The sequence below is a fragment of the Genypterus blacodes genome, unplaced genomic scaffold (genome assembly GCF_046128005.1).
Source record: "Genypterus blacodes isolate CSIRO-AG114 ecotype Tasmania unplaced genomic scaffold, CSIRO-AGI_Gbla_v1 ptg000021l_1, whole genome shotgun sequence".
NCBI lineage: Eukaryota > Metazoa > Chordata > Actinopteri > Ophidiiformes > Ophidiidae > Genypterus > Genypterus blacodes.
Genome location: NW_027466834.1, coordinates 9898089 through 9916026, shown reverse-complemented (window position 1 = coordinate 9916026; position 17938 = coordinate 9898089). Strand labels below are relative to the sequence as shown.

Sequence of the window (17938 nt, the reverse complement as noted above, 5' to 3'; positions counted from 1 at the left end):
CATTAATTTCTCAAAATCCAGTGAGGAAATCTCTACTGACAAAGTGGCCATACATGTACATAGCTGTATACAGAATTACTGTGACATACCAAAGAGGAATAGAAACATACTGCTACAAACATTTAGCCAAAACATGTCAATTCAGTAAGGTGCTTCAAATACTTACTCCATTCACTCTATAGGTAAGAGGTAAAAAATATTCAGAAGCACTCCAGACATTTTCACTGCTATGTCGACGACACCCAACTTTATCTATCAATGAAACCAGAGGAGTCTAGTCAATTACATTAAAACTCCAATCATGCCTACAATCAAGGACATAAATACCTGGCTGGATGTTATGTAATTTTCTCCTCCTTAACTCTGACAAAACTGTGTACTGTGCTTGGCCCTAAATTCCTTGGATACACATTATCTAATGAGATAGCCATCATGGATGACGTTGCCCTGACCTCCAGCGAGTCATCTTTGATCAGGATTTGTCATTTAACTTCCACATAAAACAGATTTCAAGGACTGCATTCTTTCACTTATGCAACATCGCATCACAGAATGATGCAGAAAAACTTATAACTGTAAATTAGGCTACCCTAATAAGTCTCTAAAGACTCTTCAGTTGGTCCAGAATGCAGCTGCACGTGTTTTGACCAAAACTGGGAAAAGGGATCATATTTCACCCATTTTAGCTTCGAAATTCTGTATTCAGAATCGTAAAAAAAATGTGAAATGTTCTCTTCCGGATCCATAATTAGGGCTAAATCCAGAATATCTGCTGCTGCTGCTGCTATTGTGGAAAAAAATGTTTTCTCAAAGCTCATAAACTATTGGTAATAGAGACGTGATTTTAGATTGTAGGAGATTGTTTTGTTATTTCAGTTTATCTGTATATCTGTTTTTATTTCATAATTTATTCTACAGAAGAGGAAAGGTGACATCCTACATTAATAAAAAATATGTGTGGCGTAGAAATACCATCTGGCACAGCGTGGAAACAGGATACTCGCTGCACCCGATGTGCAAGCTCTCTGATGCTCTTCCTGCCTCCAACAGAAATAAATTCAATGAACTCCTCTGGCTCAGAAAATGTGCAACAATCAAAGCCGGGACTTCCTTGCTTTGATGGTGCGTTCAAGGTTGCGTGGACTAATTATAAAAATTACAAAGTGACTCTGAAGCTTCACTGGCCTGATGCACAGACTCCCTAGTGTCAGGGCTGAGGTCAAGTCAACCGTGCTGTTCCATGTGCTAGTGGAGGGTAAAGGTGCCGCTTCAGCATCCACCTCTAATAATATAACCATGAATTAATTAATCTGTCCTAATGATCCCCAGCAGCAGTACAGTAGTTTTGCTGCTTTGTGTATAAATACCACATATTACAATCACAAGATATTGGGTATATCAGGGTGTGACAAGTTATTAATGGCATTGTGTCCTTTAATAAAATACAATTAAATCACATAATCCTCTCACAGCACATACAGCTTGAAATAACATGTACTTTTCCTGTTATTGGTGTTTACATGTTGGTGTTCCCTGTATACTCATGAGGAAATTGGAGTAAAAGAGGGCATAGGTCATCAAGTGTAAGAATTTGGATCTGCTTGTTATTTTCTAAGACATTTATTCTATTTACCTAGATGCCAATGTAAATGTCTTCAAGTGCCTACTTTGGCAGGTTGGGCCAGTCAGGTATCCAGTCTCTTTTATTTGGAGAAGTTACAGCTGTGATGGTGCAATCAAACTCACCAGTTGTCCAAATGCATGATGAGTGCTACACTTAATCCATAGAGACACAATCAATAAAAGCCTTTCTTGGATTTGCAGTTATTCAGTTGTTTCATCTTCTACAATTAAAAGGAGAATGGTTTAAGGGCCTGATTTTGAATCATTTAATTTCAGGTTAAGTTCTAATCGTGACCTTGGGATCAGAAGATTGTTTAAGTTTTGGTTTAGCAGAATTGATCAATAAGATCGGGTCTATTCTTCTTTCAAAGGAACAGGAAAAATATTCATAATAACATGTCCATCTGCCCTTTATGCCAGACTAATAATTTGGGTTTTGGCTCCGCCTATCTTTTCGTATGGAAAGTGCATGCCACGGCAGTGCTGAAGATTTGGCCAGGGTTCTTTCTAGTGTTTACAGAGGATATTCTTTACTTTACTACTGTAAATATGAATGAATGTCAACCCCAAAAGGAAAGAAGCGCTGGTCAAAAGACACATTTCAATCCATCATGAACCGTTCTACCAATCTACAAATGAATTAAACTGAAAACTAAATGCAATCCATCGACTGTTGTTTAAACATTTCAAAGAAAATTCGAAGTTGGTCCAGAACAGCACTCCTCAACAGTCCCCAGGGTACTCTAGTCACTTTACTCTTTAGTTGAATTTGCATGATTTGCAAACATCTTAATTTGTGCAAATGCAGTGTACATCTGGTCTAGTCAGCTTGTTTCACTGTAGAAATAAACTGCTGAATGAATAAAATGAGCTGCTCAGGGGTGTATTGTTTCTCTTTTATACTTCTGCAGACACATTAAGTAAACCACAATATACAGACACCTTTGAAGCAATTTGCAACTGGAATTCCATTTCCCCCCCCAGTGAAATGTAACAAAACATTTCTTCAGGTATGAATAGAATCACATGCTGGATTTTACGAAATAGAAAAAGAAAACATCAACACATGTACCAAGATTGAACCCAGGGCCCACTGCACCAGCATGAGGTCTGACAATTGCTGACAATTGAGTCTGTTTCTGACAGTTTGAAGGTGGTCAAAGTTGAACTCCTGCCAACTCACATCAATTGTGATGGTGAACTGCAGACAAGTCAAGACCTCAATGAGCTTGCCTGAGGCGATTTCTGACAGTTTGTGCAGAAATCCTTTCGCTGTGTGAACCAACTGTTTCATCAGCTGTCTGTGTGGCTGGCCTCAGACGACCCCACAGGTGAAGAAGAGGTCCCTGTGCTGGCGTGGTTACACGTGATGTGCGGGTTGTGAGCACCCATTACTCTGGCAACAGCTCTACATGACGTTCCTGTGGTCTGCATGCCAATCGCACAATCTTTGGAGGCATCTGTGACGTGGTGTTGAACAACAAAAAACTCCACATTCCAAGGTGTCCTTTCATTGTACCCATCATAAGGAACACCTATCGTAACAGCTTGTAATCAGCATCTTGATAAGCCACACTTCTGCAGGAGGTGGACTACCGCGATAAAGGAAAAATGCAGCTCACAGTGATAAAAGTGTAGTGATGAACACGTGTGGACAACATTTGAGAGAAATAAGATCTTTGAGCGCATAGAACAAATCTTTAACGTATTTAAACAAACTGAAAGTGTTGTCTTTATATTTTTGTTCAGCTTGGTCCAGATATTTTACCTGTAGAATTTTGTGAGCCCAAACTGAAACAAATGTTTTTAATCTTTATCACAAATATACAACTGTACAGTACAAACAATAAACTCCATAAGCCAGTGTCTCCTAAAGTTTGGCTACTGCAAGTGAGCTGCAGAAATGACAAAAAAATATTACGGTTTAAATATTTGCATTTAAAAAAAATACCGAGGACTTATAAAACAAAGCCGTGGGATTTCTTTATATAATGACACACTCAGTCTTAGTCTGGTGTGTTGATCAGAGCTGTGATGATTTAAGATTGGCTCGATTAGCCAGGAAGCAGCAATTGAAGGACCCACGCAGCTCTGCTGAGCTGCCCTTTCAGCGCCTGTCGGAAAATGTCTTAAATATTAGTAATGTTTTAACATTACGATATGCACCACGGTTAGTCTGTTGTTGACCCCCCACTCTTGATAATGTTCTTATGAAACTTTATACGAAATAACGTTATAATCCATAATGTTAGGTGACCTTCTATTTTACCACACGCGGTACATCCTGTGCCAGTTTGCCTGGGTTAGCGGCTTGAATCTGTCTGTTTGACGTTAGCGGAGGATCGGGGAGCAGTTGGTGGGCGGGGCCACGACAAGAGCACTCAATTGCCAGGCAGACACTCAAGACACGTCTGCAATTCCTGAATATCTTAACGTTAAATAGCCGATTTTGAGTTTGGTGACGTTATATGAACGTAACATGTCAATTGCAGTACCAACATCAGGCTGACAAATGCCTAAATGTAATGGGTTCTTTCCTGGATCATGATCAAACAGTCCCCAAGTTTCACGAAAATCATTTCCAAGTTTTGGATAAAACAGAGGTAATCAAATCCAAATCAGAATACCTGAAGCACTGCCCAAAGCAGTCATGTGGGTCGGATGGAGTGTGAGGCTTCAGACACCACTGCTGGCATCAAAAGTCAACTCCAACCAAGTAACAATGTCTCAAAGTCTCAATGATAAATACGTCAAGTTAATTTTATTTCTATTGCAGTAAAAAAAGGTTCATGACGTGGTGTCTTTGCTGTGAGCATAGCCCGACACATTTATTGCCAGTTTATCTTTGGAATGGATGAAAGGAACACCCTCTAACCTTAAGGGTAATATTAGTTAGTATGTATCCTTTGATCTGTTAATAGAGCTTGTGAAGTGTCATGATAAAGAAATTCACACAAACAATTCTCAGTAACCTTGTGGTGCAATTAGCAGATGCAGTGCTCCTGACTTCCATAAACTCTAATTTAGTTAAACTCTCATTCAGATACTACCTTTAATAAAAAATACATGAGGAATTAAAACGGCAATAGAAACAAATAGTCAGTCTGTTACATTGGTTAAAATTAACCATTTCATTTCTTTTTCTGTTGTTTGCTTTATTCTTTAGTGCTTGTTTAATTAAACCTCATATTTTACAATGCGAACAATATCAAGGTGTCCAAAGCCGATATAGACAACATAGCATATATTTTTGGTTGAAAATAAATGCTGACATCTGACAACTGCTGCTAGGCAATAGATTAGTCATGAACAAGAAAGAACACCTTGTGTAAGTTCAATGGTTTTATATATCAGGACAAGCTGTCCGGCCTTCCCAGGTCCTCAAACCGGTTGGACACAACCTCAGGAGACAAAGAAATACATTGCAGGTGCCACTATTCCACTATTACTGGTTTAAGCAGAAGTTAGCCAAAATGCAGATACCATGTGTGAAAGTATTAAGTACAGAGGGGCTATGATTTGAAATGAATCTTTTCTGCTGATCAAAGTGAAAAAAGCCTTATTAGACCCCTTAACATTAAACACTGTAAAAAACAAACATTTTATATTCAGCACTGAGATAAATGGAGTTTCAGATAGTGAACTGACACTAGGAATGATACACAGCCCTCATAATACTGAAACTATTTTGGTAACACAATTGCAAGCTAAAGAGATGCTCTTACTATGGTAAGAATTCTGGGGCCCAAGCATTAAAATTCAATAAATAAGCAAAACAGAGAGAGTGATTCAAGTGTTACAGTTTTGATTATGTCACAAAGCTGCTTTGCAGACTGAATACACACCAGCGTCTCACCTCCTTTCGGAACACTAACCATTAGTATTATGGCAAAATCACAAACTGCAGATGATTGCACTCCATTGCAGATCATTGCAATGGAGCCCACCTCACTGTAGTAATTATGGCTCTGTGCCAGGACTCTCCCCTGCTGTCAGTACTTTCTGGAGAATCTTTTGGTAGAAAGGGGAGAAGACCAGCTTGTTGAAGTTCACAAGCCGACTGAATCGAACCGCAACCTCTTTCAGCTCTCTGCTGAATGGAGCGAGGCCTCCTGGGAGAGGAGGTGGGGTGTTACGTTGGCTGGACTCCAGCGAAGTCAGGAGGTAGCTGTGAATCCGAGATTCTGAGAGGAGAGGAGAGGACAGGAAGGGAGAGGAGAAGAGATGCCAGATAAATGAACTTGAACTTGTGTCTTATGTCTAAGTGTACAGGGGCCTTTAAAGTGTACATAAACTGCACAGTAAACACTACAACAGCTCCTAACCATATACAAGTGTTTTAGTATAGTGTTTCATTGTTCTCACCCATCAGCTTGCGGACAGTGTTATCTGGCTGGATGGTGGCTGAGATCTGTCCAATCAGAGCGCTGCTTTGGTCAGTCGAGAATGCAGCGTGGCCATGCTGGGTTAAACACTTTTTTAGCTCAACACACAGTTTCTCCCCAGTTGTTGCTAAGGCCTCCTCCATGCTAAAAGACCTGAAGAAGGGGAAAAATAATAAATGAATTAAGTGGGTCAACATATTTGAGGTCATTAGCTAAAAAATATTAAACAATGAGATGACAATCCGCATACAAGACTCATTTGGGGTGAGAAGGGTGCTGATCTTCATAAAGTTCTCAAACAGGTTCACTGATGTTTATCATCAAAACCCATACAAGAGTAGAATGTACGTGTGTGTACTCACAGTGTGTGCGTGTCTGCCAGCAGGGCGCTGACAGTGTTTTTAAGTGTATCCATGAGTCCTGGCAGGCCTGAGATGGCTTCTCCTGTGGTAGTGTAGACGATGAGGAGCACAGAAGAAAGTAGAACTAATCGTCCAACTTCCTGACTCATCTCTTGGAATCGTTCCTGATCCATCAACACTGTCTAATGAGCATAGGGAACGGAGTCACAGTTAATCTCAGAAATAATGAAGATTGTGAAAAAGGCCATAGACAACCTTGATGGTTGAGGGCGTGTACCTCTGGAAAGGGTTCTGAGGAGTGGTCCCACCTCAGCAGGCGCAGATAGGCCTGATTATGGACGGTAAGGGGGAGCAGTGACGGAGGGTCGGCTGAGGCAGCAGTAGAACCATCGGCCCCAGCCTCTCTCAAGCGTCTTACCGTGTCCTCAAGCCACTTCTCAGTCAAGTCTAAGGCATCTAAAAAGAAAAGATCATTCCGTTGAATATTTTGCAATCTAAAGGAGATCATTTTTTTTTTGTAAAACCATGTCTGATAATCTGCTCATTTTCCCCGCTACAGAGAACCTCACACAAACCAGATCCTATAGTACTTCGACGCACAGAAATACTGTATTTAATTAAAGGGAAGGGAATTAGGCAGTAAGAGAAGACTAATCCAGTGGATGGTGAAAGCGGCCTTACTCGGTTGCTTCTCCAGAAATTCCTGGAACTTGTTCCTTTCATACTCAGCTGACTGCTGCAGCAAATGTGGTCTGATGCTGGTTAGAGCAAAGTTAGCCATGTCCAACTTCATCAGGTCCAGGACAGAGAATATTTTCCTTAAAAGAAGAACAGAGAGGGATACAGAGAAAGATGATTCTAATGAAACCAACCTCTCTCAGAAGCTGCAGATTTGTAATTGTCCCTCAACGCGTACTTTTGAGGCCAAGGTAGCCTATAAAAATCAACTTCTAAGATTACCTTACCACTGAACCAGCCGACATCTGCTGAGTAATCAATTGGAATGAAATTACAAAATCTAAAAATGAATTAAGGCTTGGAACATACTATGCTAACAATACTTAGCATACTATAGTCTCTTAGCTTACTTAAGCAGAGGCAACATATCAGTGATCTCCTTAAGCTTCTTGATGTCCTCATCCCTGCAGGGGGCACACAGTGAGCCCATCATCCCAACAATGAAATGCGACAGTCGACTAATATCGACGGCTCCGTTCTCAGCCTGCTGCTGGATCAGCGGAATGTCTAGGACCTCTTCAATGTGGGACCGCAGGCGACCATGGCTCGGCAGCAAGAATGACAGCAGGGTCTGGACGAATAAGTGTAGAAATTAATCTTTGACAAAGAGAAAAACAAGCAAATGAAGGCAGAAGCAAAGAATCAGTAAAAGAGAAAAGGGACAGTGAAGGGAAGAAACAGACTGACTGTATATGTCAGGGTCAAACAAGACAGGGAGGGATATTGTATTGCACTGTCCTGTGCCTGTGACCTTGTCACAATACAAATAACTGCAAAATCAGTTAAAAAGGGACAAAGTGGCGTTTACAATAACAATGCATACTGTATTTGCAATGTGCAGCTAATTATTTTTCTATAAATCCAACCCCATTCCTCACCTCTTTGATCTCAGCCAGCAGTTTGACGGCATGGGCGTAGGACGGGGGATTCTCACTTAGCTGAACTTCCAGACAATCCCAGAAAGCTTTGTGCATGATCTCTTTTACTTTGCGCTCCAAACTGTAGAGGGGCAAAGGGGACTGTTATGACAACACAATGAAGGAGGTGTAGTAGGTGGCCTACACACTTTTTCGTCTTGTGCTGGTCTCCAAAAGGAGAACGGGAGGCAGAGCCTTCAGTTATCAGGCTCCTCTCTTGTGGAAACATCTCCCAGTTTTGGTCCGGGCGGCAGACACCCTCTCTACGTTTAAGAGTAGGCTTTAAACTTTCCTTCTTGATAAAGCTTATAGTTAGGGCCAGCCAGGCTTGCCTTGGACCAGCCCCCGGTTATGCTGCTATAGACCTCGACTGCTGGGGGACTTCCCATGATGCACCGAGCTCCTCTCTCCCTCTACCCTCGCTATCTCTGCATTTATGTATGTGACATCATTATGTAAATAAGCTGACATCACATGATGACATCACTTTGCTGGTGTATGTGTATAAAAGGATTGCAGAGACTGCTGTGTGGCACTCTCACCCTAATGCGTCTTTATTGAGACAAGCCATTGCTCCAGCTCTCATTAAATCACTGAGGTACTAAGAATTCTAAGTGTTGTTGCTATGTGGTGCTATCAAAGAAATTTCATTTGATTAAAGAACTGCCACCACAATATACCTCTGCATGTGCACTTGCCGTCTCTTTTTCTGTCAAACAGATTTATTTGCCAAAACATTGGCTTTATTCATTAACTCTGCATTTACTATTTATTTTTGTTTCTATAATTTGCCAGAAAACGAGGTATGTATGGATTTGTTTTCATTGTAAATACATATTTCAATTTTATTCATGGAAATCTAAATATTTACACAAACCAGTTTTTTGTGTGACAATTTGGACTCGTATCCAAAACTGTAGTATTTGTAAGGAAGAATAAATAACTAGAAATCATGTTGTATCCATAAATCAAATGTATAGTTTTTCGTACATATTTTTGACAGCAATCTTGCTCCATCGAAACAAGTCACAATTTTATGTGACATGTGTTTTGTGAATAACTTACTCAATGTGCAAATTGAAATACCTCTTTCCATTCAAGAATCCAGTAAACGCCATTTATGAATAAGTGAACATGGCTGTGTGAGGCTTTTCTCTTACCAACATTGAATTCTCACCTTCCCTCTGGAAGCTCTGTAGGTTTGACTTGAAAATCCTGGTTGACCATTATTTCATGGGCTAAGGCCATGTTATTGACTCCTTTAGCGGTCTCCAACAACTCATCCACAGAGACAAACCTGGGAGGGCTGGCTGTGAGAGAGGGAGCATTCACCTTCAGTATTCACTTTCAATCCTTTGCAATTAAATCAATATCAATATCAATGCTGAGAGGAAAAAAGATTAACAAGAGGGTTGAATGCTACTGGTCATTTGGTGAGAGGCAGCGAACGCCCCCCACACAAGTCACCAGTTTATCAAAAGGCTGACAAACAGACTAACTCATTCACGCTCACATTGCGGAGTTAGAATTGAGATGGCTGATGGTGCACTTGTTTTGAATGTTAGAACAAACTAGAGCATCTGAACACATCTTTGCCCAATCCAGATGCATGGGTTAAGTTTTTTTGTTTGAATGAGGTTGGAGCTTCTTCCTCACCTTGTGGAGTGATTCCTCTGTTTGGGCTGGGTGTATTCGCCCGTACTCGTTTCCTCACCATGTCCTCAGAAAGATCCTGTGTCTTCTCCTTCTCGTCTCCTTCCCCCTTGGGATGGTCAGCCTCCTTTGGCATGCTGAGGTCTGTAGGACAAGGGGAGAAGGAGCAAGAGGAGAAACTCTAGAAACTGATCAAATTTCAATTGAGTGTGACCTTTTCTTTGATATGCACTTTTCCAGAGAACTCTCTTTGACAAAAAGAGGATCAGCTATGAAAAGAGATAATGACACAAAGGCCATATTGGTTTTGAGTTGGAGTTGTGTTCTGCCATGTGACATCACAGCGTGTCATACACACACATGTAAACAAAGCATCCGAGAGAGAGACAGAGAGAGAGAGAATACTAACAAAAATGAAAAGGGAACAGAGCAACATAGAGGACGCTCACAAGGACAGATAGAGTGCTTTAATGACCAAAAGATTCATGGGAACAAATAGAAGCCAGAAAAACAATAAATAAGTAAACTGACTAACAACTACATAATAATATTAATTTGATCGCAAAAACAGACGAAAAGATGAATAAATGAATAAACTAAAATCATAATCGGAGTGAAGGAAGTGAATAGGAGGTATGGTGAATTATAGTGATGAAGGCTAGCTCGCCTGGGGTGTGTGAGTGAGTGTGTATGTGTGTGTGTAGCAGCATGACTCGGTGGTGTGTGTCTCAGAGCAGAACAGGCGCAGTAGAGATGCGCGTTTGTTTTCATCTTTAAATCATGACATCACCTCACCAAACACATTGATGTGACTGCGACACACAGACTGAACATGTAGTCGGCGACATGACAGTTCGTGTGTGATGCGTTTACTGACCTTGTTGTCGTCTAGTCAATAGGGAAACACAGGTTAGCTCAGGAGCAGCTTCACTCAGCGCGGTCAACCATAACTACAGTGGTATGACACAGCGGTTCCTTCATCTCTCAGTCATGGCGGAGGATATACGCTAACAACGATTCAGGAACAGCAGTTACGCAGTCAGACACGTCTTTGAGCTCAGGAGATAATTTGTTTCCTGCTAAAGCGTAGTTGTTGTTGACGCTCGAGCCCTTTGTGAGGGGATGCTGCTGAACGCAGAGTTCCGGTATTGGGCACTGGGAGGAGCCCTGTGACGTAATCGCCGAGCCCCCCCGGCCCCCCTCCACATGGCTTTGGCTTTTTTAGTAATGCTTAAAACAATAAAGAGGCACGGCATATGCGAACTATTAACATGCTCATTCAAAAATAATTAATCAAAATAAAGTATTTATGCTCAAAACAAAGACTCCAATTGATTCATTTGAAGGTAAACGCCATAATTTTCGAATGTAATCCTTGCATAATCTATTTCAATATGTATACATAATATAATATTTCATTATATATGGAACAAGAGACTGAAAAATAAGAAAACACAGTGAAGCACCACTCAACACTTGAATGCTGTGCGGGGTGGGTCTTGACAAGAACTGATTTGAAGGTCCTTGAGGTCCAGAGAAGTACCAGAAGCATCCAGGTTGGTAGTATACACAGACAGGTTACTTACAGAAGCTATAGGCTTATATGTTGTCTGTACGTCTGTCTGTCCAGGTGGACTAGCTTGCAGAAGGAGCTGCTTCAGACTGCAGAGATTTGAAAAATGCATTGTCTTTAGAGCAAATTGATGACCAAGTTACAATGGAAATGTATTCTTTATGAGCAAAAGAGAGGTGAAGTCAGCATATTGAGTTTCTTGCTCCAAAGTGATGAGAGCAACTGGGCTACCTCTCACACTGCTTTGCACCTTTCGGCAGCTGATCCCAACTTGGACTGGACGTGAGGACCACCTAGCTGTTTTGTGTGAGTTTTGCAAATATCAAATGAATCATAGTCAAAATTATATCTGCTAGTTTATTTAAAGTGTTGATAAAGCACATCCAGTATAGACACACAAACCCAGTGTAGTTCACATCTTAACGTAATTCACTTAGAATTCCCATCTCAAATTATTTTACAGCTTGTGTTTTGTTCAGCAACTCTCGACAATGTGAGGGGAAAAACAATTTGCTTTTAAAACTGTGGAATTGACAAACTTGGCAGGAACACGTTGGCTTTGCCCCATCTACAACACATCGACAAGGGAGTCACCAAAGTACTGGTGAAATATCTCAGGGTGGGCCTGGTAAAACTGTCCCAGGTGGTGTTTTTTTTTCTTGGATGACATTTTGGGATCTTGGTGGATATTGCTCAGCAGAGCCCAGAGCTCCTGGTTGGTGGTCCCTTTTGCAGTGTGACTGGAACTCCTGCCAGAGACCTGCTGACAGAATGTTGAGCCTGAAACAAAGAGGCCATGTGGCACTTAATTTACAGAATAATATGGCAAAAACAAGCCACAGAATCCGTTGAGACATTATCTGAACAGAGAACAGACTGACCTACCTCACCCATTACTATAATGTATCTAAATGTAACATTTTCAGGTCAAAAGGTTCCATAGTGCTGCCTGAAAGGAGAGCTATTTTGTATTTTAGTCGTGTGTCTCTGTAGGGTTAGCTCATGCCACTCATTTACCAGTCACATCAGGCTGATCCCCTTCTGCTAAACCGGCCAGCTTGTCACTCACTCGTTTGTGCAGAGTTCCTGGTATCTGGAGCAAAGAATTTAAAGACAGAAAATGTTGAATGATTAATTAACACTGTTGTCAACTCCTCTGACTGTTGGTCTCTAGTTTAGGCAAATGTTCAACATATTTTCATGTGATAGGCAGTCAGTAGTATATGTGAATTTTGGTCACTGCCCACCTAAGAAGCCCAGGTTTTAAAGGACAATCAAGGTAAATATCCAAGTGTATCCCAGAGTGGACAGGGGTTACCCACACATTCTGCAGGCATTCCCCTACCTTGAAGACTTCTTGTATATTACTGAGCATGAAGACTACCAGCAGGTCCTCTTTCTCCTTTGAGAAAAGTTTGTGGTGGAGGATCGCCCTGGAGAAAGACCTCTTCACTGCCATTCTGTTCTCCATCTACAGGTTTAACAGTGTATTAGACAAATTAACAAAAAAAAGCTTTCTACCTGAAGTTTTACAGACACTGAAAAATACATTATCCCTGTGAGTCTGCTTCACCTCTTTGTCCAGTTTTATTGCTTGTGGGTCAGCTGCCAGAGCCATGAATGTCAGTAACCTGTGCAACTCTTCTCTACTGATGAGTGGCAGAAGCTTCAGACAAAGTTGCAGAGCCTCGAGAGCCGGGCCCAACTTGGCATTCACTGGAAAGGCAGGAGAGGTGGAGAAGGAGGGAAAATAGCAAGTATGAACAAGCAAAAAGAAAAATGCTTGTAAACTGTCATTGTCCAACATTGTTGGTTCAATCTGCCGAAGGGCCCTGGAGGTTCCTGAAATGAAATTGGCTTGCAAAGTGGTTGTCAACCCTGGTCCTCAAATTCTCTGCACTGCATATTTTCCACTTCTCCCTGCTGTGTTTTTGTAACCAGTGTTCCAACGAGAACACATTTAAAGTTAATACATTTTAGGTATATAGTTAGGGTTGGGGTTATGCAGCATGAACTTATAAATATATGTTCATATTCATACAAAACCTTGAAAGAAGTACAACATGGACTTCTTCAAGGGGGGAAATTGAATTTAGGGGCCTGATGCTCTGTTCATTCTGAGGGGAATTCAGAGAGAGAGAGAGAGCTTTAATAAAGTGTGTCTATCTGAGCTAAATACATTATACAGCAAATACATCATACACTCATGGTATGATGTTCTCATTGCCATCATCATGAAGTCAGACGGAGTTCAGACAGTCTACCTCTAATTTGAGCCACAGTTTCAGTTCTCACCCAGCAGGGCAGCGATGGCTGTATAGATGTCCGTCATATGTTGAGGCAGCAGCGGGGGTCTGTCCGTGTGGCTGTAGTGTTTGACCAAGGTCCCATACAGCAGCAACTTACACTGGGCAAAACCACTCGGGGAGAGCTGAGGTTGCTCATCAGAAATGTGCCCTGGGGTGGACACAGATCCCTGCTGAGTCACTTGATGCAGAAATGCAAAAATCGGGATCAGTGCTGTGTGCAATAGTAAAACACTGACCACCAGCACAACAGACACATTTTCAAAGATGAAGAAAAAGAAGAATGTATCGATTGTATAGTAGAACAAAATGTGGGGACAAAACATGAAAAAACAAGGAGAGAGCCTGAATCATTGTATCTTGTAAGTTTTCTTTTTGCCCTGATATGTTTAAGTCATAAGAGGAATCCTGAGGCCCTCACCTGAGGACACCTTACTCTGATATTTGTGCAAGCACTTACATTCTTCTGGGGCAGCATTGCCAGCTGCCACATGATGAGCGTTATCCTCATCCTGAGGCAGCTCTCTGCTCAGCTGCACCACCAACTGGTCAGGAAGGAAGTCCAGACAGTCCAGAGCTGCACAGAGCCATTCATCTTCCCTGAGGGGGCAGGGAGGAACACACAGATCAGTCGAACAATGTCACTGCCTTCATTTCATTACCTTAATAGACTGTGTGATACTTTAATCACAGTGAAATCTGTATAACTACAGAAACAAACAAGGTACTGATGCACGATAAAAGGACTTGGAATTATTGCAGTCCATGTTCTGTGAACTTACATTAAAACCAGAACAAAAACCAACACATCAAGAACATCAGATTAAAGGGTCCGTTCTTAAAATCACACACCTTCTGTCCCAGTGTATCAAATAACTCCTCCCTACAAAAGGCTGAACCTCTTTGATAATATGGAATTCACACAATCATAATACCCTGATAGACAGGTTTCAACATGTCTGTGGTTCTCTCAAAACCCTAGATGTTGACTAAGTATGTATGGACACAGAGAGAGAGAGAGAGCGAGAGAGAACTTAAAAGCACACACACAACTGTGCAATATTAAGCATTTTTTAAGTAAGTTAAAACCCTTCCTACACTCACAGACTTACACAGCAGTTTCAAAGCACACAAGGATAAACATACTGGGAGTCCCTGAAAGCCTTGAGGATGTGTCTGTCCAGGTGGTTGTTGCTGTAGAGGAGATCTGGGTTACTGTGGGCTGGCTGCCTCACAGGAGAGGGGGTAGCTGAGGTCCGGTTGCCCTGGAGCACTCCCTCCAGCAGGGGGAGCTCCACTAGCTGCAGCAGCCTGAGCAGAGTCTGTTCCTGCCAGACCTCATCTACCACTGAGGAAGAGGTTAGAGAAAGGCGTGTATATAAAGTAAAATTAGATGTATATAAAGTATGAAAATGTGAAGAGCGGCTTGAGAGATAAAGAGAATCAGAGAGAAACATTTAATTTGACTGCATACTTTGTGTTGCAAATCTGTAACCATTGATGCTGTCAAAATTGTGTGCTTACTGAATTAGCAAATATAAAAAGTGGCGCTGCATAGGAGAGTGAGATCAAACCACAGCCTTCAAAAACTTCAAAACGTCACTTGGCTGTGTGGCGAAATCATTGCCTTACATGACTGCGGGAAGCCACTGGGACCCACAGTCAGGTCATCCACCAGGTCCTCCAGTGACCGGTTGGCAAACACAGGATCAGCCAATTCGTTAGCTTTTGTGGGTATGGGACTGAGTTTGACAGCCCGATTGGCAAACACAGGAACAGCAAACTGGTTAGCTTTTGCGGGCATGGGACTGAGTTTGACAGGCGTGTGCATCTGAACATGAACTCCTGGGGATAAAGACGGCTCCCTCTGCCTAAACAACAAAAAAACAAAAAACACTGAAAATTTAGAAACAGCACTACAAACTGCGGCCATTAACCTTACACATTTGAATGCATATGACAAAGCTCTTAAGAGCGGTGGCTAAAGAAACAATACCAATGTAAATAAACATTTTTCAATGTAGAAGCAATTTCACAACAACTACTCCTAAGCAGACACAAAGTACGTCATTTCACCCGTTTGTCATTTGCTGGGATGATTCAAAAGGCATTAATAAACACTGAATACTCAAATCTATTGACGGTCTGACATGATTTAGGTTTCGTACCGGTCTGAAGGAAGACTGCAGAACAGTTTGTGGATCCCATGGACAAGGTCACCTCTCTCAAGCTCATCAACTGAGGGAGCATTCACCCTTGTAAACCTTCAAAGGATAGATCAGACGCAGCGTGAATGCGTGCAGACAGAATGTTACCATTTAAGACAAACATGAAGAAGAAGCCATTGTGGCGTTGTATGTCTGACTCACCTGTACAGGGCGCTCTTGCTGTCCTGAAACACATCCTGTTTTTTGTCTTTTGCAAACACTTTGGTCACCACTGACTCAAACACCTTGCAGTCCAACAGAACCTGACACACACATACCACCTTCTCCCGGGACACAATGGCACCTAGAGTTTGAAACAAATAGCCGGTGAAACTTCTCAATTATGTTCCGCTTAACAGTACTAATTTGCTTCTCTCAATGACATCTGATTAGTTTCAACATTCTCTACACAGTTCATTAAATCAAATCTCCAATACATTTTTGGTTTAATCAACTATAGAAAAAAAAAAATCTTTCTACACCAAAATCTTTGAATTTAGTCCCCTTTCCTTCTTCATATTAAAAACGGTAATAGGGGTGACTAATAAAGTAATTCAGAAGTCAAAATATTTTTCCTTTTTTATTCATCACTTGGCGTTTAGTGTTAATCAAAAACTTTTGCATTTATTCAATGTATTATCATTATTATAATTATTATTAGCCATGGAGCTGAAATGCAGATTTTTTAAATTTCAATTAACTGAATTTTACACTGCGATGGCACTGTAAACCAAAGCAACTACACAAACGTGAGTTTGGAGTGATAAGCAAGCAAGAAAGAAGATAGAGAATGAGATTCCCCTTATCCCCCTTAGCCTGACAGGCCTAGATTACACAGCCCTCGTCTGTCATGCCAGCAGTGGGACCCATGTGTCAGATCTACAAGCAAAAACAACAAAGAACGCTACCAGACTGACCACACGGCCCAACACTCACACAACACAGACCTTCAAAGCCCTTGACATGGCTAATGTGATCTTTCAACACGTTCACAGCCTCGGAGCCAAGGAAAGAGTCAACATGGGGCACGAGGTGGATTCGATGACATTTCACTGTCACTGTGGCTCTGAGGTGGGAGATGAGGCCACTCCACAAGAAGGAAGACTGGGCTGGTTTACTAGTGACCCCTTGACCTGAGACAAATGCAAAGAGAGACAACAGGATACAAGAGGAATAGGACACATTCAGTTATTTACTGCATATTTTAGTCTACATTTACACTGAAAAATGCAAGGGGGGTCAAGAAAAAAAGAGATTTGAAGGTAGAAAATCAAAGAGAGACCTTTTGTTAAAAACTGCAACGTTGTACGGTTAGTTAACTTAATACTATTGCCGTGCTATGACCTGATGCACTGTATACAAACACTCACATGGCCTGAGAAGCACCTTCCATGGCCTCTGAGCATTAAATAGCCTACCTTGAGGACGCACATACAACTTCTCTGCCAGGTTCAACGCTGCAGCCCTTTCCTTTATTGTAGCCATCTCCCCCAACGGACGGACAAGCGGTTGGGGAGCCCTACCTATGTTGTGAATTAGCTGAAGAGGAACCGGGAGGGAAACAATCAGCAAACACGTTTTCTGCAGGTGGAGCAGAGAATGACGTCTCTCCCCACAAGTCTGTGTGTAGCTTTAAAATGTCACCGCTTGATGGCAGCACGGGTTAAACCATCACATGTGATCAGTGTAAAATGTCATGAGCTTAAAATAACTAAGCAGTTTTTTGTTTGAGTTTGAATTCAAGTAAGAAATTTTTTTCGTGCGTTGCCTTCATCTTATTACATTATGTGTTACATAAAAGTACCATCTAGTGTGTAAATAAGGGATTATGATGGCAGCGCTGATTGGTTTGGTCCCGGAGCCATTAACCAATGCTGCATTAAGTAACTAGAGGGAAAAACGCAATTATCATAATCCAAATATGTTTGTTAAAATGTGAAGAATAGAGGAAGAATGCAAGAGGATAAATTCGAATATCTAAGGATTACAGTTTTAAATAGTAAAACTTGTTCGTACTCAAATGATTGTGTCCTTGTATTTGTGTGTATTGAAGGATGAGTTGAGGGACTGAGGGATGTTAGTTATCTTTTCCCATGGGTTCTTAAATACAACCATGATATTTTTCGTTAAATAACAATTACCAGTCACCATCTTGTTCCTCTGGGTCAGAAGTT

At 41.4% G+C, this 17938-nt stretch overlaps 2 protein-coding genes across 3 annotated transcripts; both read right to left on the bottom strand.

Moving 5' to 3' along the window:
* Positions 1-4739: 4739 nt before the first annotated feature.
* Positions 4740-10823, bottom strand: tcp11l1 (t-complex 11, testis-specific-like 1). Of its 2 annotated transcripts, XM_076142601.1 has the most exons (10): positions 10556-10823; positions 9682-9822; positions 9203-9335; positions 7987-8107; positions 7459-7679; positions 7052-7188; positions 6648-6826; positions 6371-6552; positions 5989-6161; positions 4740-5807 (listed from the first exon to the last, which is right to left on the bottom strand). In XM_076142601.1, exons 2-10 carry the CDS (start codon positions 9812-9814, stop codon positions 5584-5586), a joined length of 1503 nt encoding a protein of 500 aa, XP_075998716.1. In that variant the 5' UTR covers positions 9815-9822; positions 10556-10823; the 3' UTR covers positions 4740-5583. The 2 variants fall into 2 exon arrangements, with proteins under 2 accessions (XP_075998716.1, XP_075998717.1); XM_076142602.1 differs by lacking the exons at positions 9682-9822; positions 10556-10823 and having other exon boundaries at positions 9186-9297.
* Positions 10824-11625: 802 nt separating this feature from the next.
* Positions 11626-17249, bottom strand: LOC142991886 (DEP domain-containing protein 7-like). The gene is made up of 12 exons (XM_076142056.1): positions 17183-17249; positions 16712-16897; positions 15927-16068; positions 15726-15821; positions 15166-15428; positions 14704-14905; positions 14018-14157; positions 13547-13738; positions 12825-12967; positions 12597-12722; positions 12269-12344; positions 11626-12031 (listed from the first exon to the last, which is right to left on the bottom strand). Exons 1-12 carry the CDS (start codon positions 17247-17249, stop codon positions 11820-11822), a joined length of 1845 nt encoding a protein of 614 aa, XP_075998171.1. The 3' UTR covers positions 11626-11819.
* Between the last annotated feature and the right edge of the window lie 689 nt (positions 17250-17938).